This window comes from Nycticebus coucang, chromosome 21 (assembly GCF_027406575.1).
Source record: "Nycticebus coucang isolate mNycCou1 chromosome 21, mNycCou1.pri, whole genome shotgun sequence".
NCBI lineage: Eukaryota > Metazoa > Chordata > Mammalia > Primates > Lorisidae > Nycticebus > Nycticebus coucang.
The window spans coordinates 21,844,496-21,869,916 of record NC_069800.1 but is presented as its reverse complement, the minus strand read 5'-3'; the positions used below and the strand labels follow the sequence as shown (position 1 = coordinate 21,869,916).

General features: G+C 35.7%; 1 protein-coding gene across 1 annotated transcript in view; it reads left to right on the top strand.

Annotated features, from left to right (window-relative positions):
* The window catches only part of MACROD2 (mono-ADP ribosylhydrolase 2), a 2,256,418-nt gene that overhangs the window by 88,234 nt on the left and 2,142,763 nt on the right, over positions 1-25,421 (top strand). The window contains exon 3 of the mRNA XM_053574070.1: positions 13,026-13,133. Within this exon, the coding sequence (XP_053430045.1) occupies positions 13,026-13,133 (108 nt within the window). The remainder of the gene's footprint in view (positions 1-13,025; positions 13,134-25,421) is intronic.

Here is a 25,421-nt window from a genome sequence, read left to right as displayed (position 1 = left end):
GATTGGAGGGGAGTGCTGGGAGTTCAGAATTGCAGGTAGAGAATATATACAGTTTTATACAGTTTTATGCCTGATGGGAGAGTGCCATGGCACACTCGTAAGTCCTCTCTAGGGAAGGGGTTCCAGCTTTTAGAGGGTCTCTCTTGTGGGATAAAATAGAAGCGGATCTTAACTCTGCTCACTTGTTTGTATAGAGTATACTGCAAGCTGTTCTTATGGGGGATGGGACTCCCGTCTGCTTGGCGATGGATTTTGTACCTATTGTTTGTTTCCTTGTGGTCGCAGTTCGCCTTAGCAGGGTTGATGTGTGTTCTTCAACCTTGTCTATTGGCTCAGCTCCAAACCATAGGCTTAATTACTAAACTTCTAAACTTCTGTCCTTTAAATCTCCTTGTGGACGGGAGCCTCTGTGGTCTGCCCCCCTGTATCATCTCTTTTTAAGAGCATGTAAGTCTTACTTCATAGTGATTTATGATCTTATTTCATCAAATGTTCAGATCTTTTGACATTTTTTCCCAGCTTTTCAACATCAAATCCTAAATAAAATCTTGATCTTGGATTGACCTTGAGAGTTCCCAAAGGGCTCCAGAAAAGTTTCAAAGGATTTATTCTTTCACCTTATAAAAATATTTAGTTTTTTTCATATACTAAATTACATGAGAAGTATTGTCAAATAAGAAGTTATATTTAATCTTTCCCAGTTATATTTGTATGAATAAATATTAATAATGTAACTATTTCAGGAATTATTAGAATTTCATAGCAATTTGCCAATAAACTTATTGTCCATGATATATAGTGGTATAATGTAGTCAGTCATAATTCAAGTTATTATTTAAGTGATGTGTGCCACAGAATTAACCAAATTCTTCTGTTAGTTAAATCATTTATATAATAAACTCTCATTAGACTTTTAACCACAGACATTTTAAGCCTTATATACAGATTTTTTTTTTATTTTGACTCTTCTTGACACAGCTCTGGCTTACAGGTCAAAGTGCTTCATTTTCAATTAAAAAGTAATTGTCCCAGAGATCCCATGGAAAGGACTATGCCAGGTGTTCTGGGGTATAGGCTTTCAATGGCATTGCTTAGTTAACTTTTAGATTATACCACTGGAAAAGATGACAGCTTCATAAAACTTTTAGATTATACCACTGGAAAAGATGACAGGTTCATAAAACTGCTAATCCAAATAAAAGAAAAATCAATTAGATGGAATTGAATTAAATAATAAAGAATGATGATAATTTTTATGTTTTTTTTTTTAGAACATTGCTGGTTCTTGAGTGTTTTATTTAAAGGACTTTCTTCATCTTTCTCAAGCTATCTATAACTCATGATAATTTCATAGATTATACTTTTGTAAAAATAAATGCAACATTTATCTTCCTATCTGATCCCTCCAAAATTCAGAAACTCCTACTGAGTATTCCTATTTTCATGGCAATACAATAATTTATATAAGTTTAATAAAAATCTGTCCTGGGACGTAATTGGGAAAATCAGTTTATAAAAGACCTTGAGTAGAATGTCATACTTAAGAATGACATTGAATCAGATATGTCCAGATAGTTTTAAGGCACAAAGGTTGCCTAATGGAGCTAGTGCTTACAAAAACTTGGGAAAATTGGCATGGTACCTGGCTTACGAGGGATCCCAGCCTTGTAGATGAAGCCTTCTTGGAAGGTCTAAGAATGATAGGATAATTTTGGAAAGTCAGAAAGAGAGGAATCCATCCAAATCTATAGTTATTATAGGAAAAATCTAATAGTGAATTGTTGGTTTCACTTCTAAGCCTCAGGAGGCTTTTAAAAGTCAAATCTTATGAAACATTCCAGCAAAGCAAACCAAAAAAGTTCTAAGGGGTCAATTACCATTCTTTCTACAATTAGGTAAACAATTAGGCCTAATCTAATGAGGCCAGACTTTATTTTGTAAATAAGAATCAAAAAGGGTGGTGACTATAGAGAGAAAATTTAAGTTGAAATGTAAAACCACGGTGTATACTGAGTTAAATTCTAGTCTTGTTCATTTCCTTTGAAGTTTTTGTTATCTACCTGTAAACTGCACTGGATCCTATCATCTTATAAATATTGCCGATTCTTCTATTAATAGCTTCCTCCTGTAGCTGATGATAGTTCTCCAAACTAACACTTCCATTTTTTTCTCACCTTCCTGACTTGGCATTACTGACAACTGGATCCTTGAATGTGACCTTTGACTGAACCCAAGTTTTACAGAACTCATTCTCTTAATAAAGGGATTTGTTTTGTGAAGTTTGGATTTGGCCAAGGGGCTACACTTGGAGATCTGGAAGGCCACACGTGACCTTTTGTAAAAATAAATGCAACATTTATCTTGCCTGGGACTGCAGGCACCTGCCACAATGCCTGGCTATTTTTAAAGATGGGGTCAAGCTGGTCTGGAACTCCTGAGCTCAGGTTTCTCATCTTTGACTTAAACTACAATTTCCTCAAAACTCTGGAAACTGAAACTGGACAACCTGGTATAAACTGAAGAAATTACCACAACTATTCATGTATGGGCAACATTTATGAGAATATATTTTATTTCCTTGTATAAGAAGGAGTATTGGCAAGACTCTCCCCTTAACCAAATGTTAGTGAGGTTTCTCTAAGCCCTTTTCTCATTTAGGCCCCATCTTTGCTGGACTTACATTGTCCAGTTGAATAAGAATCTTGAGAAGTCAGTTTAGAGAGAAGCTTCCACCTTTAATATCTGATAACCCTTGATATCTGACCAAATTCCTCATCCCTCTCATCCTCTTAGGCAATATGTGATTATCTCAGCCTACATTCAGCAAGAATCCTATTAAGTCAGTCTCTTTTGCTAGAATCCTACCTGCTCTGTATTCCTGATGTTTCCTTTTATTAAGTGTCTACTCACTATCACCCATCCTGTTCTTGGGCTATAAATCCCCAGTTATTCTTGTTATATTCAGTTGAACCCAGTTCTATACTGAGTTCTCTTTTCCTGTATTGAAGTAGCTTCTGAATAAAATCTGTTTTACTGTTTTCCTACTATCCTGTTCTGGTTTCCTTTCACAATATTAATAGTATATGTTTTGGAGGAACAATTGCAAGCATGTGTGTACCCTGATAGATATTCCAACTTAGCAATTGAATGAAGTTAGTGATCAAAATTTGCATTGGTGTTTTGTGAACATATGTAATGTCCATGAGGAAGAAATACTTGACAACTTTTTGTCCTGTTTATTACTAAACACCTCAAATATGGAAAAGGATACTCTATGATCAGTGCTGATGGAACAGTTGTGTGAAAAGGAAAGTGGTGCATTGCTATGCAAATCAAAGAGGTCGCCTCTAGTAATTTATGTTTTTGTAGTCACAGAGAACAGTTGATGTTCAAAAATATGTCATTAGTGGTTTGTGTGGTCATGGTGTTGGGGTGATCAGAATGGGAAAAGAATAGGTCACTAGGATTTGATTTATTTTTGAAGGAAATATTGATAATTATTAGTACTATCAAATTATAGCTTTTAAGTATGTTTATGACTTTTTGGCATACCGTGCAAGGAATTGGGATGTAAATATGACTATTGAGGAAAAAAAGATGCTCATGTTAGTTTTTTTTTGAGACAGAGTCTCCCAATGTGTCACCTTCTTTAGAGTGCTGTAGCATCATAGCTCATAGCAACCTCAAAGTCTTGGGCTCAAACAATCCTCTTGTCCCAGTGTCCCAAGTAGCTGGGACTGCAGGCACCTGCCACAATGCCTGGCTATTTTTAAAGATGGGGTCAAGCTGGTCTGGAACTCCTGAGCTCAAGCAATCCACCTGCTTCGGCCTCGAAGAGTTCTAGGATTTATAGGCGTGAGCCACTGCACCTGGCCTTCATATTAGTTTTTAAAATGAGAGAGAGAGATGAAAATACTTCTTTGTGATGTTAATAATTCTAGTACGGACAATTTTGAGTAACTTACTTGAGTAACATGTCACAGCAGTATATTCTATATGTTAAATTGCTTGAATTTTCACTTCAGGCTCAAAATATCCCATTTTTGAAATTTTGAGATGAGTGATTAAGATTTTTTTCTAAAGACAGTGAAGCGTGGTATAAATGGTTTAAACTTTAATGCTTTCCAATACCTTTTTTAAACCATTCCCTTTGGAGAAAGAAATGTGATTTATTCTAACATATTTTTAAAAATCACATCACTACAAATATAGTATTGTAATGTAATACTACATTTGTAACACTAGTACTACATATGACATAATTTCATCATGAGAAAATGAAATACCTTATAGAGTGAAAAGCAATTAGAAAATGGATTGGAAATGTATTTACTCTGTCTGCCAAGTTGAAACAGTTTTTCTTTTTTCATTTGTTATATGCTTGTCAATTTCATGCCTGATGGAGTTTATACCCAGTTCATGACCTGGTTGTTTATACCCTTGCATTAAACTGAGGGGGAAACACACACACACACACACACACACACACACACACACACACACCAAATTCCGGTGAGGAATCTTTTATAAGTTCTAGGTTCACAATAGCTAAACATCTAGAATTATCTGATAAACTCACCAAATATTTATTGTTATCCAACAATCTTTAATTTACAATCAGGAATTTCTAATGTAGTAATGTGGTAACAATAGAAACTGATTGGGGGGGAGAGAGCAAGATGGCAGCTGAGTAACAGCTTCCTTGTATCTGGGCACCATGAGTCTGGGGAGATAGGACTCCAGGCATCTCTGGCTGGTGGGATCTGCCTATCATCACCCCTGTGAGGATACAGGAAGTCAGCGAGAGACTTCTGGACCCCAAGAGGAGGACTAAAACAGTGGAAAAACAGCAAGTGGTCGCGTGTGTTCAATTGGTCTAAACCTGTCTGCAACTGTAAGTTCAGTAGCAGCGAGACTGCAAACCGGAAAGGCCTTACCTGTGAACTGTTTTGGTGTCTTTGGACGTGGCACTCAGTTGAACTACCTTGAGGAGAGCCTGAGCAGGAGTGCAGAGAACTTTGGCCGCTGTTTAGGGCCCCAGTCTGAGCCACTGAGCCAGATGGAGCTAATAGTGTTTGGCTGTGGGCCACAGGGAGCCATTATGAGCGATCTGCCCTGGCAAGCTCCACCCTCAGGGTCGCAGAGCTAGAATCTGGGTGGGAGCTGGTAACCTAGTGACTGAGTAGCCTAAGGCTGGGGTCTGAGCCGCCTTGCTCTAACCATCAGGAGCAGAGTGAGACCGGTTTTGGCATACTGGGTAAGTGGATAGCCAGTTCAGCAGTGATTCCAGTGACAAGCGCTTTCCTGGGAAAGGTTCTGCTCAGCAAGTTTACAAGTTCAAAGTGCCTTTTAAGTGGGCTGAAGAGAGATGTAGGATGTCTACCTGCTGGGGTTTGAGAAATCAGCAGCCTCCAGTCGTATCAGAACTGTGATTAACATCTCATACCCCAGAAGACCACGTGTTGCCCAGACAATATTCAACAACATATACATACTGCTTTGTTTTTGGTTGTTTTTTTTTTCTTTGGTTTGGTTGTTTTTTTGTTTATTTTGATGTTGTTCTGTTTTTTAATTTTAACCTTTTCCGTACAGATCTTTTTTCTTTCTCAATTTTTCTAGTTTAATAATAATTTTCCATTGCTGCCTTTTTCAATAACTAGAACTTCATTTTTGTTAGTGTTTCTACTGCTATTATTTGGTTTTTCACCCAATTTTATCCTGTAAAGTTTTCTGTTTGCTTGTTTTGGTTTGATTTATTGCATTTTTGTCTTTCCTCTCTACTTGGTGGAAGTGGGGTACTGTGTCTGATCAAGTTAGCAAAGAGCTACTGACCTCAAGGGAACCACCCAACTGGGCACCCCCAGAAGGTGTTTTTTTTTTTTTTTAAGGTTCTGTCAAAGTACCCTACTGTACACCTATCTTGCTCTGTCTCCCTCTTTCTGTGCCTCTCTTCTTTTTGTCAATATTCCTTTTACCCACCCCCTCTCCTTTCTCTATTTTTTTTTTTTCACTTGGTCCTCCTTTCTTTCATCCCTTTCTTCCTCTTCAGCCTTGTCACCCTTCTGGTCCTGGACCAAAAGGACTCATCGAACCCTTAGTCCACAGGAACGAGAACTTAAAGAGCAAGAGGAAGTGAAAGGAAAATTAGGGTAAGGAAACAGATAAAATAAATCACTCATGAGGAAGAATCAGCAGAAAACTCCAGGCAACATGAAGAACCAGTCCAGAACAACCCCGCCAAGGGACCATGAGGTAGCTACTACAGAGGATTCCACCTGTAAAGAAATGTTAGGAATGACAGAAAGGGAATTTAGAATACACATGATGAAAACAATGAAAGAAATGATGGAAACAATGAAGGAAACTGCTAATAAAGTGGAAATTAACCAAAAGGAAATCCAAAAACAGAATCAAATAAGAGATGAACGATATGAAGAATATAAAAAGGATATAGCAGAGCTGAAGGAACTGAAATAGTCAATTAGGGAACTTAAAGATGTTATGAAAAGTATCAGCAACAGGTTAGACCATGCAGAAGAAAGAATTTCAGAGGTAGAAGACAAAGTTCTTGAGATAACTCAGATAGTAAAAGAGGCAGAAAAGAAGAGAGAGAAAGCAGAACATTCACTGTCAGAATTATGGGACTTTATGAAGCGTTCCAACATACGAGTTATAGGAATCCCAGAATGGGAAGAAGAATGCCCCAGAGGAATGGAAGCCATACTAGAGAATATTATAAAAGAAAATTTCCGAAATATCACCAAAGATTCTGACACACTGCTTTCAGAGGGATATCGGACCCCAGGTCACCTTAACTCTAACCGAGTTTCTCCAAGACACATTGTGATGAACCTGTCCAAAGTCAAGACAAAAGAAAAGATTCTGCAAGCTGCCAGGAGTAAGTGCCAGTTGACCGACAGGGGCAAATCCATCAGAGTGACCGCAGACTTCTCTAATGAAACTTTCCAAGCAAGAAGACAATGGTCATCTACCTTTAATCTACTTAAACAGAACAATTTTCAGCCCAGAATTCTGTACCCTGCTAAGCTAAGCTTAAAAATTGACGGAGAAATCGACTCATTTACGGATATACAAACATTGAGGAAATTCGCCACAACAAGACCAGCTCTACAGGAAATACTTCAACCTGTTCTGCACACTGACCACCACAATGGATCAGCAGCAAAGTAAGAACTCAGAAATTAAAGGACAGAACCTAACCTCCACACTGATGCAAAAGATAAAACTAAGCAATGGACTCTCACCAAATAAGATGAATAGAATACTACCACACTTATCAATTATCTCAATAAATGTTAATGCTTGAATTCCCCACTGAAGAGACATAGATTGGCTGACTGGATTAAAAAACACAAGCCATCCATATTCTGTATACAAGAAACACACCTGGCTTCAAAAGACAAATTAAAGCTCCGAGTCAAGGGTTGGAAGACAATTTTTCAGGCAAATGGCATTCAGAAGAAAAGAGGAGTTGCAATCTTATTTTCAGATACATGTGGATTTAAAGCAACTAAAGTCAAAAAAGACAAAGATGGTCACTTTATATTGGTCAAGGGAAAAATTACAACAAGAAGATGTTTCAATTCTAAATATTTATGCACCCGATTTAAATGCTCCCAGATTCTTGAAACAGACCTTACTCAGTCTGAGCAATATGATATCTGATAGTACCATAATGACAGGGGACTTTAACACTCCTCTTACAGAGCTGGACAGATCCTCTAAACAGAAATTAAACAAAGATATAAGAGATTTAAATGGACCCTAGAACAACTGTGCTTGATGGATGCATATAGAACACTCCATCCCAAAGATAAAGAATATACATTCTTCTCATTACCCCATGGAACATTCTCCAAAATTGATCATATCCTGGGACACAAAACAAATACCAACAGAATCAAAAGAATTGAAATTTTACCTTGTATCTTCTCAGACCATAAGGCACTAAAGGTGGAACTCAACTCTAACAAAAACACTCGACCCCACACAAAGACATGGAAATTAAACAATCTTCTGTTGAATAACAGATGGGTAAAGGAAGAAATAAAACAGGAAATCATTAACTTCCTTGAGCATAACAACAATGAAGACACAAGCTACCAAAACCTGTGGGATACTGCAAAAGCAGTTTTGAGAGGAAAATTCACTTTAGATGCCTACATTCGAAAAACAGAGAGCGCATCAACAATCTCACAAACCATCTTATGGAGTTGGAAAAAGAAGAACAATCTAAGCCTAATGTCAGTAGAAGAAAAGAAATCTCCAAAATCAAATCAAAGATCAGTGAAGTTGAAAACAAAAGAATCATTCAGAAAAGTAATGAAACAAGGAGTTGGTTTTTTGAAAAAATAAATAAATAGGTAAACCGTTGGCCAGCCTAATGAGAAATAGAAAAGTAAAATCTCTAGTAACCTCAATCAGAAATGATAAAGGGGAAATAACAACTGATCCCACAGAGATACAAGAGATCATCTCTGAATACTACCAGAAACTCTATGCCCAGAAATTTGACAATGTGAAGGAAATGGATCCATATTTGGAATCACACCCTCTCCCTAGACTCAGCCAGGAAGAAATAGAGCTCCTGAACAGACCAATTTCAAGCACTGAGATCAAGGAAACAATAAAAAATCTTCCAACCAAAAAATGCCCTGGTCCAGATGGCTTCACACCAGAATTCTATCAAACCTTCAAGGAAGAGCTTATTCCTGTACTGCAGAAATTATTCCAAAAAATTGAGGAAGAAGGAATCTTCCCCAACACATTCTATGAAGCAAACATCACCCTGATACCAAAACCAGGAAAAGACACAAACAAAAAGGAGAATTTCAGACTAATCTCACTCATGAATATAGATGCAAAAATTCTCAACAAAATCCTAGCCAATAGATTACAGCTTATCATCAAAGCAGTCATTCATCATGATCAAGTAGGCTTCATCCCAGGGATGCAAGGCTGGTTTAACATACGCAAGTCCATAAACGTTATCCCCCATTATAACAGAGGCAAATATAAAGATAATATGATCCTCTCAATAGATGCAGAAAAAATATTTGATAAAATCCAGCATCCTAATCTAATTAGAACACTGAAGAGTATAGGCATAGGTGGCACATTTCTAAAACTGATTGAAGCTGTCTATGAGAAACCCACAGCTAATATTTTACTGAATGGAGTAAAACTGAAAGCTTTTCCTCTTAGAACTGGAACCAGACAAGGTTGTCCTCTGTCACCTTTACTATTCAACATAGTGCTGGAAGTTCTAGCCAATACAATTAGGCAAGACAAGGAAATAAAGGGAATCCAAATGGGAGCAGAGGAGGTCAAACTCTCCCTCTTTGCTGATGACATGATCTTATACTTAGAGAACCCCAAAGACTCAACCACAAGACTCCTAGAGGTCATCAAAAAATACAGTAATGTTTCAGGATATAAAATCAATGTCCACAAGTCAGTAGCCTTTGTATACGCCAATAACAGTCAAGATGAGAAGCTAATTAAGGACACAACTCCCTTCACCATAGTTTCAAAGAAAATGAAATACCTAGGAATATACCTAACGAAGGAGGTGAAAGACCTCTATAAAAAAAATTATGAAATCCTTAGAAAGGAAATAGCAGAGGACATTAACAAATGGAAGAACATACCATGCTCATGGATTGGAAGAATCAACATTGTTAAAATGTCTATACTTCCCAAAGCAATCTACCTATTCAATGCCATTCCTATGAAAATACCAACATCGTACTTTCAAGATTTGGGGAAAATGATTCTGCATTTTGTATGGAACTGGAAAAAACCCCGTATAGCTAAGGCAGTTCTTAGTAATAAAAATAAAGCTGGGGGCATCAGCATGCCAGATGTTAGTCTGTACTACAAAGCCATGTGGTCAAGACAGCATGGTGCTGGCACAAAAATAGAAACATAGACACTTGGAATTGAATTGAAAACCAAGAAATGAAACTAACATCTTACAACCACCTAATCTTCAATAAACCAAACAAGAACATACCTTGGGGGAAAGACTCCCTATTCAATAAATGATGTTGGGGGAACTGGATGTCTACATGTAAAAGACTGAAACTGGACCCACACCTTTCCCCACTCACAAAAATTGATTCAAGATGGATGAAGGACTTAAATTTAAGGCATGAAACAATAAAAATCCTCAAAGAAAGCATAGGAAAAACACTGGAAGATATTGGCCTGGGGAAAGACTTCATGAAGAAGACTGCCATGGCAATTGCAACAACAACAAAAATAAACAAATGGGACTTCATTAAACTGAATAGCTTCTGTACAGCGAAAGGAGACAATAACCAAAGCAAAAAGACAACCTACATAATGGGAAAGGATATTTGCATATTTTCAATCAGACAAAAGCTTGATAACTAGGATCTATAGAGAACTCAAATTAATCCACATGAAAAAAGCCAACAATCCCATATGTCAATGGGCAAGAGACATGAATAGAACCTTCTCTAAAGATGACAGATGGCTAACAAATACATGAAAAAATGTTCATCATCTCTATATATTAGAGAAATGCAAATCAAAACCACCCTGAGATATCATCTAACCCCAGTGAGAATGGCCCACATCACAAAATCTCAAAACTGCAGATGCTGGCGTGGATGTGGAAAGAAGGGAACACTTTTACACTGCTGGTGGGACTGCAAACTAGTACAACCTTTCTGGAAGGAAGTGTGGAGAAACCTCAAAGCACTCAAGCTAGACCTTCCATTTGATCCTGCAATCCTGGTCATCTACCCAGAAGGAAAAAAATCCTTTTATCATAAGGACACTTGCACTAGGCTGTTTATTGCAGCTCAATTTACAATCGCCAAAATGTGGAAACAGCCTAAATGCCCACCAACCCAGGAATGGATTAACAAGCTGTGGTATATGTATACCATGGAATAGTATTCAGCTATTAAAAAAAATGGAGACTTTACATCCTTCGTATTAACCTGGATGGAAGTGAAAGACATTATTCTTAGTAAAGCATCACAAGAATGGAGAAGCATGAATCCTATGTATTCAATTTTGATATGAGGACAATTAATGACAATTAAGGTTATGGGGGTGGAGGAAAAGCAGAAAGAGGGACGGAGGGAGGGGGGTGGCGCCTTGGTGTGTGTCACACTTTATGGGGGCAAGACATGATTGCAAGAGGGACTTTACCTAACAATTGCAATCAGTGTAACCTGGCTTATTGTACCCTCAATGAATCCCCAACAATAAAAAAAAAAAGATTCTACCAGCAAAAAAAAAAAGAAACTGATTGGATGTGGATCTCAAGCTCAAAGGTTTTGTCATTGGGGCAGGCATTGACAATTTGATTAGAGCACAAACAAAATGCAGTCTCTTTCACTGATAGGCAACAATAATAAATATATCAGTATTTTATGAAAAATAACAAGTATATTTTCAAAAAATACTTTTAACTGTTGTGGTCTGTGGATGCTAAACATGGATGCTGAAGTAGCGTTTGTCACCTTTGTAAAAGAAGGTTGTATTTGTTGATAGCTTACCATGGGGCAAACATTCTAAGTGTAAAAGGCCCATGTTAACTCTGAAGAAGCCAATATTTTACAGGCTGAGTTATGGAGAGAATAAATAACTTTTCCAAACTCACCCAGCTGTTAATTGGCAGAACTAGGATTTCAACGGAGGCTGTCTGACAGTGAAATCTGTTCTTAACCACTACCTGACAGAGGAAAATAGTAGTCTAGGAGTCTTTTAGGAGGTTAGCTCAACTACTGTTTAATATTTTGAAGCCTCCTAAAGTCTTTCTCTACTCTTTTAATATACAATTTGCCCACACTGTTCTCCCCCTTATTATTACTACTACCAGTGAGAATTTTTATTAGAAGCCTTTTAAAGAGAGAAATGGTTGCTAAGAAGGGGTGCTTTGTAGGCAGAGAGAAGAAGGGTTACCTTTATGGCCACACATTGTTTGCTTAATCTTGGCCAATTTTTTCTTTGGCTATTGTCGTCTTAAGACAATTCAGGTGACTCATAATTCATCACTTTAATCCCCTAAATATCTCAAAATTGCAGGCTCATCTGTCTTAAGTGAGTGAATAGCATTATCTTGCCTTATGAAAGATTTGCATAGATCATAAATAATTTTAAAAGTTTTAGTTTATAAATCAACTTTCTTAAAAGTATAGTAAAAAGTTGTTTATATGGCAGTTTAATGTATTTTAAAATATTGATTTTATATAGCCTTATTTAATAGGTTTAATTTATGTTAACATAGTATTTACAAATAAATGAAAATTCAAATGTATAGTCTTTTTCTAAAACATTAAGACGTATATCAGGTTTTAGAACATAATGTTTTTGGTTTGTTTTAAATACACTATTTCGCTGGCTGATGTGTGTTGGTGGTAGAGCTACTTCTCTTTTAAATCTAGCAGCGCCCCCTAGAGTGAAAGGTTAGATACACAATTTGATAAGAAAGCAGTTTGACGAATTCAAATATTCTTGAAATGTCCTATCCTGAGAGATAGTTTGTTACTTGTAAGTAGTGAAGAGCTGAAGTTAAATGTTTTTGTTCTCGTGTAAATATTATTTTCAAGGATGCCTTTAGGTACCCAGAACAATAGAGAAATAATCTTCAAATAACTGTGAAAAATTACTTGTCTTGATAGTATGTATCATTTTCTTGTCTCCCTTTGAATGTAGTGGTACCCAATTTTATTTTAAAATGGATATTTTTATAAATAAAATTAGTAATACATGTTGACTTTTTGCTAACCCATGTAACTTGCTCCAATTTTTGATGCCCATTGTGTATGTGATGGTGCACTTGTATTGAGGAATGCAAAATGAATAAAGAATAGATCACACCCCTAGTGCTATACTCTTATTTCTACCTTGTCTTTTGTAGTAGAGTGTGATGCTTATTAACTCAGGTAATTGTCTTGACTATAAAACTGTCTTAATTAAATTAATTAAAAGTATTATTTAATATGTATCCCTTTTTATTACAGAGGAAAATACTCAGGAAATATCAGAGGTGAAGAAAAGTTTGAGTGAAAAAGTTTCTCTCTATAGAGGTGACATCACATTGCTAGAGGTAGATGCTATAGTCAATGCGGGTGAGTAGTTCATTTTTCTGTGATATGTTTGTTATGAATATTTAAAAATATTTTTTTTTAAACAAGAATTCAAATATTCTAGAAAAACATAGGCTTTCTGGTCTTAGAAATGTCTTATGTATTTCCTTTCTTGTTTTTACATTGAGTATTTATAGGATGTACTGTAATTAATGTGCTATCTACTGCGCCCTCTACAGTTAAAACTGCTGAATTGCAATTAGGGCATTGTACCAACTGGACACATGACAACAGATTGATGCAGAAGTTCTTAAGAAAGAACTTTAGGGGTGGTGCCTGTGGCTCAAAGGAGTAGGGCGCCAGCACCATATGCCAGAGGTGGCTGGTTCAAACCCGGCCACTGTCAAAAACTGCAAAAAAAAAAAAAAAAAAAAAAAAAAAGAACTTTAGCAGCTATACTTTTATTATTGTTAATTTTGTGCTTCGGTTAATAATTGGCTAACACAAATACAAGTTCATCAACATTTTTCCTTCTTTTAAGTAGGTTGTAAAGAGATGATTGAACTATACCAGACAAAGGTAAAATATAAATTATTTCTGTGATTTCAAAACTTCAGTTGTTTGGTTTCAGGTTTTCATTTTCATTATGAAATGGTTCACTTTAACAGGTATATTTTAATTTTAAGAGTTAATTGTCTAATTTTCCTATTTGAACATTAGGAAAAAAATGATAGATGTTATTTATGGTATCTTGTATGTCCTATATACTTATATGTTTATATGTTTTATTACATAGCTATATATCAAGAAAGACATATAATGTGATTCTATAAATTGTAACTAAGAGGTTATATAATGGTTTTAATTTGTGTTTTGCAAGGTTATGATCTTTCTGGGCTTAAAATGTCAAACAAAATCAAATCTGGACTTAGGCAAGGAAAGGCTTTATCCAAAAAGACTATTGCAATAGGGGGAGAAAGAATTTTGCAACATAGAGAACTGCTTATAAGTATCACAAGGGTCAAGCAGAAAAGGCCCTTTCCTTTACAGGGAGGAGTAAATGATGCCAGGAAAAACCTGAGGTATGAGAATGGGATGGGGGGATGGCATAATTAGACAGTTGATCAGGGAATGTTTTTTCCTGAAGTCAACTGATTCTGAGGAGGGGCTGTTAAAAAGGAATTGTTCATCGTCTATTGCTCAAGGGTGGGACAAAGTTTAGGGGTTTGAAGGAAAGAGAAAAGCTTGATTAAAGTTTAGTTGGGGCCAGTTTGTGGGCATTGACCAACCAGAATGGTAGAAGGGCACAAACAATTCAACTAATCATATGAAACAGAGAATGGAAATTCGGAGGATTTTTAGCTGGTCTTGCAGTAGGTTACAAGATGGTCTTTTGTGAGTTTTATTTAAGTCATTTGGGGACGAGTAGTTCTTTGCAATAAGCAATAAGCTATTTCCTGGAATAGAAAAAAATGGTGGAAGTAATTTCTTGACTGTGGCTGTTTTCTAGTTCAGGTGACGTTCAACATTGTCTTAAGGTTCCCTCTTATGATGAGTAAATTCTTATAGCATAGTAGGAAAATGCATTGGCAAGTGAACAGAAGGGTCTTATGGAGAACTAGGGTGGAGTTCTGGCAACCTAGCAGGTTGTCTGGATGCCTAGTCAGCTCATTGTTCCTTCAGAACTGGATATCAGTTCCATTGTGCTACAGCTGCTTTGCCATAATCAGGGCTCAGTTTTTCTTTTTCTGTTCTTTTGATGCCTCTCTTTTTCTCCTCTGCTGCTTTTGCCGCCTCTCTAAAATGTAAAAAACTCTTCTTGAGAGAGGAGCCTGGGTCATTCAGTCTCCTCCGCCCAACATGACTCCTTTGGATAGTATTTCATCCTCATAGGCTATAGGTCTCCCTTACACCTAGTTTCTGTGGACTGTTTATTTGTGGCTCTGGGTATCAGAATGCATTCTTTCCTGTTGTCTGTGGGGGCCTCTGAAGAACACAGGCTCTTGAAAGAGCCCCATAAAATCTTCTCTAGTAAAGAGTTTTAATCACATATCACTGAAATTAGTAAGTTGCCAACAATTTATTAAGCCCTAAGTTATATAAATATATAACCTTTAATTAAAAAAAATTAAAAGGGCTTACATATATACCACCAGGCTTCCTGTATGTTGTGATTTTAGCCATTAATCCTAGTTCTGTCATTAGAAGTACAATTGATGACATCCACTTTTTGAATCCTTGAGGACTCTCTCATGAGTTTTCTCTTTCTTGTTATTAACATAACATTGAATTTGCCTGTCAGCATGCTTAATAGCAGTGGCAATGGTCTTCCTTGGGTTTTCTAACTGCATACTTATTTGTCTCCTCCTTGAAGCCACAGACTGTTGCCTTTTTTTGTCATCTCCAAAAGCAATGTTTTCTCTTTATGTTTTTTTAAACAATATTTGATATTATATATTTGTTAAATTGAACTACATGTAATTGAGTTTGCAGCAGCTCTGACCAATAGCACATTCAGTGTTGGGGATTTGACATTATGAATCCATTTGTCTCTGGTTTTAAAAGTTATTTATTTGATCAATAAAAATATTTTGGGGTAATTTTTATTGAAATAAAATAAGATGGCTCTAAACAGAAAAAGTATCATTAACTATCTCACTACTATTTTGATTATTTTGTATTATTACCTTGCCCTTGCCTATATGGGTAATTTTTTTTATAGGTACCATATGATGTACAAGGGTATGATTAATTAACATGAATACAGACAGCAACTTTTGCTCACTCCCCGAAACCACTTGGTACCATTAGCTTACCTTGGTGGCTGTGATATAATTGTAATTTGGCCATGTTTTGTATCTCACAAGGACAGCCTCATCAGAAAGTTGAAATGAATGTGTAATGTAACGGCTCTATTTACAGCTTTCTGCTGTGCAGTTTGTTTGCCTAGTATGAAAAGAGTGGAACAGCTGTCAACCTTTCACATGAACAAGGTAACTATGGAGTTCCCTCTAGTGAGACGCAGGAAACTACAGAGCTGCCTCTAATGAGAAGGGAGTGAGAAGCTGTGTCTCTAGACAAGGTGCCAAGGCAGCCCAGTCATCACTTTCTACTCGACTTCTGAAGTTCTCTTTCCATGACCACACTAGTACATTGGAACACTTGGTCTTAGATGCTGTGAACTAAATGATTTGATATTTTAAACTTCCTAATAAAGTACCATTTGAACTTCCTTAAATGTCTTTAAGTAACCCAGAATGGACATCCTATACATTTTTCTCTCTAGGAAATCATGCATATTTGGTATATTTTAATAAAACATGTTTTGTAGGCATTATAGTACACAGGGCAGTAGTATATGTTTAGAGTCAGGTACTCGTAGGTTCAAATTCAGGTTATACCCAGGACCATTTTTGTTTGTTTGTTTGTTTAAACTCTTTATTTTGAAATAATACCAGGAAATTGCAAAAATAATGCAAAGAGTAATACATACCCTTCTCCTATACCTGTGTAGTCTTCCCCCAATGGTAACTTTGTATATATCTACAGTACAGTATCAAAACCAGAAAATAGTTATTGGCATATTATCTAGACTATGAGCTATTCAGTTTTTACAATTTTTATCTGCAATGCTGTGTTTGTGTGTGTATGTATATGTGTGTTTTTAGTTCTATGTAGTTTTATCCCATTATAGGTTCATATGACCACTACCACATTCCAGCTATAGAACTGTTCCACTATCATGAAAGAACTCCATCATGCTACTAGCCTTGTATTCATATCCACATGTCTTCCTCTTTCCCTGTCCTCCATATGTATGTATAGTTTTGTCATTTCATGAAGGTTATATAGTGTTGTAGTGAACATTGGAGGGTAGAAATTTTCAACATATTGATTGCAGTTCCTAGACCAATGGATCTTATAGGAGTTCTGTTTTTACTTTTTTGAGAAAACTCAATACTGTTTTCCAGCTGTACCAATTTGTGTCCCCGACAGTGTACTAGGGTTGCCTTTTCTTTCATCCTCATCAACACTTTTCTGCATTCTCACCAATACTTGTTGTCTTTCAACTGTTTGATGAAAGACAGTCTAACAGGTGCGAGGTGATATCTCATTGTCTTTTTAATTTGCATTTACCTAATAATTAGTGATGGTGAGCATGTTTTTTGTATACCTGTTGGCCACTTCTTTTGAGAAATGTCTTTTCAGATCCTTTGCCCATTTTTTTTTTAATTGGCTATTTGTTTTCTTGATATTAAGTTTTAATATTTTGAATATTAACCTCTTATCAGATATATGGTTTGCTAATATTTTCTCCCATGTTTAAGGTTGTCTCTTCACTTTGTTAATTGTTACCTTTGTTGTGCGGAAGCATTTTAGTTTGAGGCCATCCCATTTATCTATTTTTGCTTTCATTACCACAAAAGTCGAACTCATATAAGTAGAGGGTAGCATGATTGTTACTGGAGACGGAAGGTGGGTGGAAGAGAGGAAGTGAATTGTTGATCAAGTGATCCAAAGTTCATACTGACAGGAGAAATAAGTTTCAAGATGTGTTGCATAATAGGGTGACTATAATCAAATGTGTCATGTATTTCAAAATAGCCAAGGGAGTAAATTTCAAATGTCTCATCATAAAAAATGGTATAGGTAAGTGAGGTGATGGATATGTTAATTAGTTTGGTTTAATCAAGGATAATTGTATACATATATCAAAACATCATATTTTACTCCATCAATGTATATAATTATGTCAATCAAAATAGTATTGATAATAACAAAAAAGAATATCATGCAAATGGTAATCATACAGCATATAATCTCTTGAGGTCGACTTTTTTCACTAACGGTAATGCCGTTATGGTGCATTCAGATTGTTACATGTATCAGGGCTAGTTCATTTTTTTTTATTGCTGAGAGTACTCCATTGCACAGATATTCTAAGGGTTGTCAACCATTCACCCATTGAAGGACATTTGGGTTCTCTTCAGTATTTTGCTATTACCAACAAACTGTGAACATTCATGTACAGTTTTTTACAAGACCATAAATTTTTATTTCTTTGGGATGAACACCCAAGAATCTGATAGCTAGGATATATGGTAAACATGTGATTAGTTTTGAAGGAAATTGCTTAACTATTTTCTATAGTGACTGTACCATTTTTCATTCCTACCAGCAGTGTATGAGAGACCCAGTTTCTCCATTTTCTTGGCCTCATTTGGTGTCATAATTATTTTTTTATTTGGGCTGTTCTAGTAGGTGTGCATTGATATGCCATCATGGTTTTTGTTTGCATTTCTCTAAAGGTTAATGATGTTGAATGCCTTTCCACGTGCTTATTTGCCATCTGTCTCTCTTTTTTGGTGAAATACCTGTTCTTTTTTTTTTTTTTTACCACTTTACAGTGGATCTTAGTTACATTTTTTTTCATTTAATCTAGGTAACATTTATGATCTTTGTGAAGTTTGGGCATTCTTCTCTTTTAGGGCATTACCCTAAATCATATCTGATATATTAAAATATGCTATAGCCCACATTAAACATAACCCATAATAAGTTGGGTGACAGTTGATTAGTTGATATAGTAGCATGTTTTGCAGCTGATTAAGTAAATGTTAATTTTGATTTTATAGTTTTTATACTAGGAACATGAAATGCCTTTTCATGTATTACCACCTTCTTCCAAAAATATTTTACATGGGTTTATAATTAAAAGTAAGATAAGATAAACTTAAGGAATTCAAACAAAGGGATAGGGAAGTAGAAATAAGAATGCAAACCATACACACTAGCTAGAGGTGAGCAATAAATTTGGCTTTCAGCCTCCTAAATAATCTTCTGATAAAGAGAAATAGTTTTGATTTAACTCTACACATTATAATGAAATTACAGACTTCTGTTTTTATTTCAACAAGGAAGGAGCTAATAGCACAAGCTCTAGATCCATACTACCTGGATTCAGATCCTGAATCTACCACTTACTGGCTATATAACTGTGGGAGAATCTTTAAGCTCTCCTTGGCTGTGTTTCTTCACCTGTTAAACCTGCCCTGTAGATTGTTTAATAATTTAGCACACTTTAGGTCTCAATACCTCCTACTACTCATATTAATAAAAGTAGTATGTTTACATAATCTATATGCCTAATTCCTGTCTCTCACTTAACTCGCACATGTCCTATCATCTGTAGCTACATTTCTCACATTAGCATCTGAGGATCATGAGGATCTTCAAGTTTCCTATAATTTTTTTTTATTATTTTGTGACTGCATTTTATTGATAATCTTATAACCAAATATAACCAAACCGTTTCAATGCCTGCACTAGTATTTACAATTATATCTGCAATAAGTGAAGATCAAGTGTCATTACATGATGTGCAATGCTACAAGAAATACATGCAGCTATGGAACCCACAGTACTGACATTCATTCAAGATTGGGAAGCTGAAGAAGAGGGGAATTCGACCTTCAAATAGGAGATGAACCTCATCTAACATGCTGCAGGACTGAGGCAGGGATTTCTAAGAAGGGAAACCCTACAGAGAAGTAATATTTCATGTAGAGGCAGATGTTTGCACAAAGGCCAGAAAAATCAAGGAGAAAGGAGGGTGGGTAGGAGACAGAAAGAAGGAAAGGAGTGGGGGAGAAAAGGAAGTGCAGGTTGGTGGCAAGAGATTGGTGGGCCGGAGGATGGCATAACAGGGATATTGAGACAGGCCTTATTTGACACATTGAGGAGTCTGCCCTTGATCTTAAGGGCAGTGGGGAGCCACCAAAGGGGGCTAAACAGAGAAGTACCATGAGAACGAACATTTGTCTACCTCTGGAGAGCAAGCAAGGTTGCAGGTACTCAGGAGTCTGATGCTCAATGATTTAACTTAAGTTACGACTATGACTGTGGAACTAAAGAAAGGAGAATTCTAAGTGTGTCAATGAAGTTAAAGGAAAATTAACATTAACATTAAAGGATAAAGGGTTCAACAATTTTATATGCAATAGAGAAAAGGAGCTTTAAGAAAAAGAGATTATGATGACTTTGGGTAGACAGTTTTAGTGGAAATAGTTTAGTGAAAGCCATGTTAGCCATGTCCTGAGATATCTTATATAAAAGTTATGAATTCAAGAAATGTTAAAATAACAAAAATAATCTGATTCTATTTTTTCTGACCTAAACTAGTCACACTAGGCTCAGGCTTTCTGAGGTTACTCTGAATCAAACTGGACTCAATAAGACAACATCCAAAAATCATTCCACAGTTAAAGAGCACACAGGCAAAAGAGTCAACAGCTACAAATATGATCTGGGAGAAGAAAAATCAAATTTATTTCAGCTGGAGTACTTGGTACAAAGTTAAATAGTTCTTTTCTGCTTCTAGTCTCTCCCTCAAATTTATCCTTCACACTGCTGCCAAAGGGATCTTTCTGAAATATCTGATCTCATCGTTTGTCTCTGACAAATTCTTCAGAGACTCCTCATTTTCTTCAATTGAAAAAAAAAAAAAAATTAAGCCCCTGAAGGTAACACATAAAGCCCTTCATGATCTGGCCTGCACCTGAATTTGCTCCAAGCACACTCAGCCGCGTGTGTGTCCTGCCGTGCCTCTCGAGGTGCACACTCACCGCTTCCCTGGATTATCTGTTTTTCTTTGTTTGCTAATGGTACCTTCAAAATGGCTCCACTAAACCATTTTATCATGTTATATTGTACCTATTCACTTACTTGTCTTCAGTTCTTGACTCATTATAAGCATTCAATAAATCTCTGCTGATTTTTTTGGTCAAGTGAAAGTTTCTTACTCTTCCATTTAGGTGGTAGTTGAAAATTTGTTTGTTTAACCCTTAAAATCAAAGCATATGTACCAAAATATTTTCAAGCATCTTCATGAGGCAACATTTAAAAGTGTGTGTTTTTTTCCTAGAAACATAGTGCTTTTTTATAAAAACGGAATTTGAATGTCACATATGGACAATCCATTTTGAAAATCCTCTCCATGTACAAATAGTTGCACTTTAATTAAAATCAGAATTAAAACAGAGTTGAACTTACAGTATATACATATCATCCCAATTACAAATTAATAATCACAAAAATTCATACTAAAACATATGGTATTTTCAAAAATATGCTCAAGAAAGCAGTTACTCTATCTGAAACAGCAGTGGTTTCAAAGGAAAACTGGTTCACAATGCTAATAAACATGGCAGCCTCCATCTCTTGTAACTGGAGTTCTTTAAGAGAACAAAGCAGTGGTATGGAGTCCATTCAGTAACCATACATTAATAATTATAATTGCTAATTATGATTGCTAAGAATATACCAAGATGAATATTATGCCAAAATTGTGCTAAGCACTTTTCACATTCATTCACTTTTCACAACATCCCTCTGATCTTAAATAGTAGTATTATCCCTACTTTATAGATGAAAACACTAAAGATTAAAGGATTGAATAATTTGCCCAATCAAGCTGATGTGATCAGGGACAATTTAGAATTAGCACTATGGGTACAGTGCTAATAAGCTTTTCAAGAGCCAAGAAAAATATAATTTGGGTTTCCAAGATATAAAAACTATAAAATCAAAATTAACATTTACTTAATCAGCTGCAAAACATGCTACTATATCAACTAATCAACTGTCACCCAACTCTTACTATGGGTTATGTTTAATGTGGGCTAAAGCATATTTTAATATATCAGATATGATTTAGAGTAATGTCCTAAAAGAGAAGAATGCCCAAACTTCACAAAGATCATAAATGTTACCTAGATTAAATGAAAAAAAATGTAACTAAGATCCACTGTAAAGTTCTATGTTCCTCACATACCACTCCCCATGTAGACTGAGCCATTTAGACTGAGACTGTAGAGAAGGCATTTAGTCTCTGGAAGTGTGAACAGTTGTGTTTATATTAGGACAAAGGTAATGGGAGGTGAATTCTAATTCTACCTATGTTTAACAATGAATATAAATACCCTTTGCCATAATTCAGTTCTTGAAATTGCATAGCTTGTCCGAGGTCAATTATAGTTCAGTCTGAATAAAACAAACTTTATAAAGATGCCGACTAAGTAAAGTATAACAAGGATGGAAAAATGAGCATCACATGTACTCCATACTAAGGTGAAACTAGTAGATTAACAACTACCTGCTCACATGAGAGAAAAAATTACATTAAAAAGGGGGTGGTTCGGCAAATTCACACCCAGTGGGAACAATGCATAGGTATGTGGCACACTGCGTGGGTGAAGGACACACTACAATTCAGATTCATAGCAATCATATGCACTCTCATATTAATCTGAAATTTAAAAAAAAACCAGTATCATCCTAAAAAAAAAGATGCTAACTAATATTTCATCAAGCCTAGGCGCTGACTAATGCTCATTTGCAACCTTATTTGGAATACTCCATGCTCTTTTACATTTTACAAATTTTATTTTGTACTTGTATGGTAAAATTGAAACATTTTAGTATGTTGTGTTATTAGTTTTAGCTAGAAGAAATGTATATATTATTTGTTACATTAAATTTCTAAACATTAGTTTTTTTCCTTCTTTATTTATGACTATTGGAGAGCTGCTATTTTTGTGGACTCAAAAACAACTGAATGATAGTCATCCTGTTCTGTTGGCTGAATATAATTGTACTAATTAAGCCCTGGTTTATGTGTGCAGGGAAAGGAAAAAGTGACATCTGTTTTTTTTCAATTCATATAAAAATTAGGCTCCACAAATAGTACCTTATCAGTGAAGAGTAGACATCATTATATAGTATTTTTATGAAATATAAATCCATACAACTTTATGAGTTTCAGAGGAACTTACTAATTTTTATTAACTTTGTGTTTGGTGAGCAGTCTCATATGAATTCTATATATTTAAAAAGGAAAGAGTCAATGCTTGATACTTGAGTAAGAGTAATAGTCTTATTTATAGCCCAAATTTGGTGCTTTTTGAATGATAGTGGTTTATTAAACTTGGTGTTGTACACATATAAAGGAATATTTGGCCATTTTAATAAGAAAGGGAGGTTGAGATTTATTTTTCATCATTCTTCTCCAGTTTAGCTTTCTAGTTATAGAAGCACACAATGTTTGCTTTAGAATAAGGACAGAAATAAATATTTTGACATACTGTCATTGCAAAGGCAGCAGCTCTTTCACTGCTCATTTCATTTTTGTAGCTTTGAAGAAGCAAATTTATGGCATGAACCTTTCCTGGCTTCTTTGACCTTGAGGTACAATCTGATTTGCTTTATCCATTTTTAACTATGATACATCACATCTCTTCCATGTCTAAAATTAAACTTAAAGTTAGAAGTATATTTTTTCACGCTAGGATTATGAATAGAATAAATTATCAGAGAATTATGTTTAAATGAATGTGGAAGTATAGGAATGTATAGGCTTAGCTACACCTCACTACATAAATAGCTTGTTACTGCACAGTCACTGGAGTTGCCATGAACTTGGAGCTTAATGAACAGGTGGAGAAAGAGGATGAATCCCAATTCAAAATGGATCTGACAGCTTATCAGGCAATTTCACTGATTGCTAATCCAGTTTGTTTGGCAACTTAATTTATCACACAGTTAGGATTTTCATCCCATGGGTTTCCAGGTGGAAATTAATTCAGAAACGTGGCCAGTACCTCTGGGTTGAAGAGACCTGCTTAAGCTTTGTGAGGACATTTAGCAGTAGGTTTTCTTAAATGCATAAACCAGATTTCTCTTATAATTTCATTTGTGTTTATCCAATTCTTCTTAAAATGTTTAGATACTGTTGGCATTTGATGGTATAAACATGGTGGCAAATTAAGGTTCATTTATGTAAGAAGACTTATAATTACATAGGTAAATTGTTAATTTTAATTGCTTGGTTAAATAACTACTAAAATATGTTACATAATCTCGTGAATATAATTCTTTTTTTCAGATAGAAAATTGCTGATCTTGAGCATGATTTATAGCATCCCTAGCAATAAATAATGAACAGAAGAAATTATTTCTTTAAAGCTCACAACTTTACATCTTCTGGATACTTACAAATTCTCTAATTAGGCTGATTTACAGATCATTATTTTGCTTAAAAATACCTACTAAAGTAATTTCTTTGACAGTAAGGAAGAAATGCAACCTGTCTCTCATATCTCATGCTCTGACTCTGGTATTCACAAGGATGAGCCTCATTAAATGGACTTGGCTTAGGACCTGGCTGTGGTTTAAAATAACTTCAAAACCAGAAACACATTTTATTCACTTTTTAAAGACATGATTTATAGTGCATAGGAAGTTAAATTGAATATTGATCTTTGAAAAGCAAATGTGTCCTATTAAAAAATGAAAGAACAAAAGAACACAACAGAAGATTATAGAGTGATTGATTGTCCAAAGCCTGGTGATAGGAGCTGCCCCTTTATGTCATCTTCTGCAGGCATCTGTAGCTCTGAAAGGGTGACAGCAGCCAGGCTAGAGGAGATTAGTTGCACCCTGACATAAACTGTTACATTTTATAAGAAGATTGAGGAAGGTTGGTAACAAATCATTTCTAAGAAGGAATTTGAGAAATGAGGAATAGGGCACAAGATCAATAAGATCTATCATGTAACTCCAGAAAGGGACGCCAGGGAATTTCTTATAATTTCTCAAACTCTGAAGCACCTTCAGAGAGAATTTAAGTCAGTGACAAGTAATTGAGATGACAGAAAACCACAAACTGGCATAACACTGCCATTGATTGGATATGTCAGGCAAATTGTGGCTATCATTCTTATGACCAGGCTTATTAGAGTAATATCTTCATAATCTCGAGGGGCTCAGTGTTGAATCATCCTGGAATCTTTCCCTGTTATGAGTCTTTGGCATTTTTCCCTGGAACATATCGCAGGCCTGCAACCTTGTCATTTCAGAAACTGTCCTTTCGTTTTTACCTTTAAAGGAAAATGGTCATTGAGTCCAGTACTAGCCCTTGGGAATCAAGCCAAAAGAAAAAATATCTACAGGGCATGATTTGATTCTTTCTTTCTTTCCTATAATAGCAATGGTGGTGTCAAACCTTAGTGGGTAGCAGACTCACCCAGTAGCTGCTGCTGCTGACAAACCACAGTCCATTTGAGGTTTTCCCCTTTTGTTTTATTTTTTTCCCTGTTACATTATTACTATTCCTATTACAATTACTGCCATTGTGATGATGATAATAATTAAAAGGAAAAAATGTAAAAGCAGGAAATCCCAAATAAACCCATTATGTTTTTATAAGTAACATTTGTTACTTCTAAGTAACTGATAAAGTGTCCCATGTACTGTGGCATATACTGAAACCTC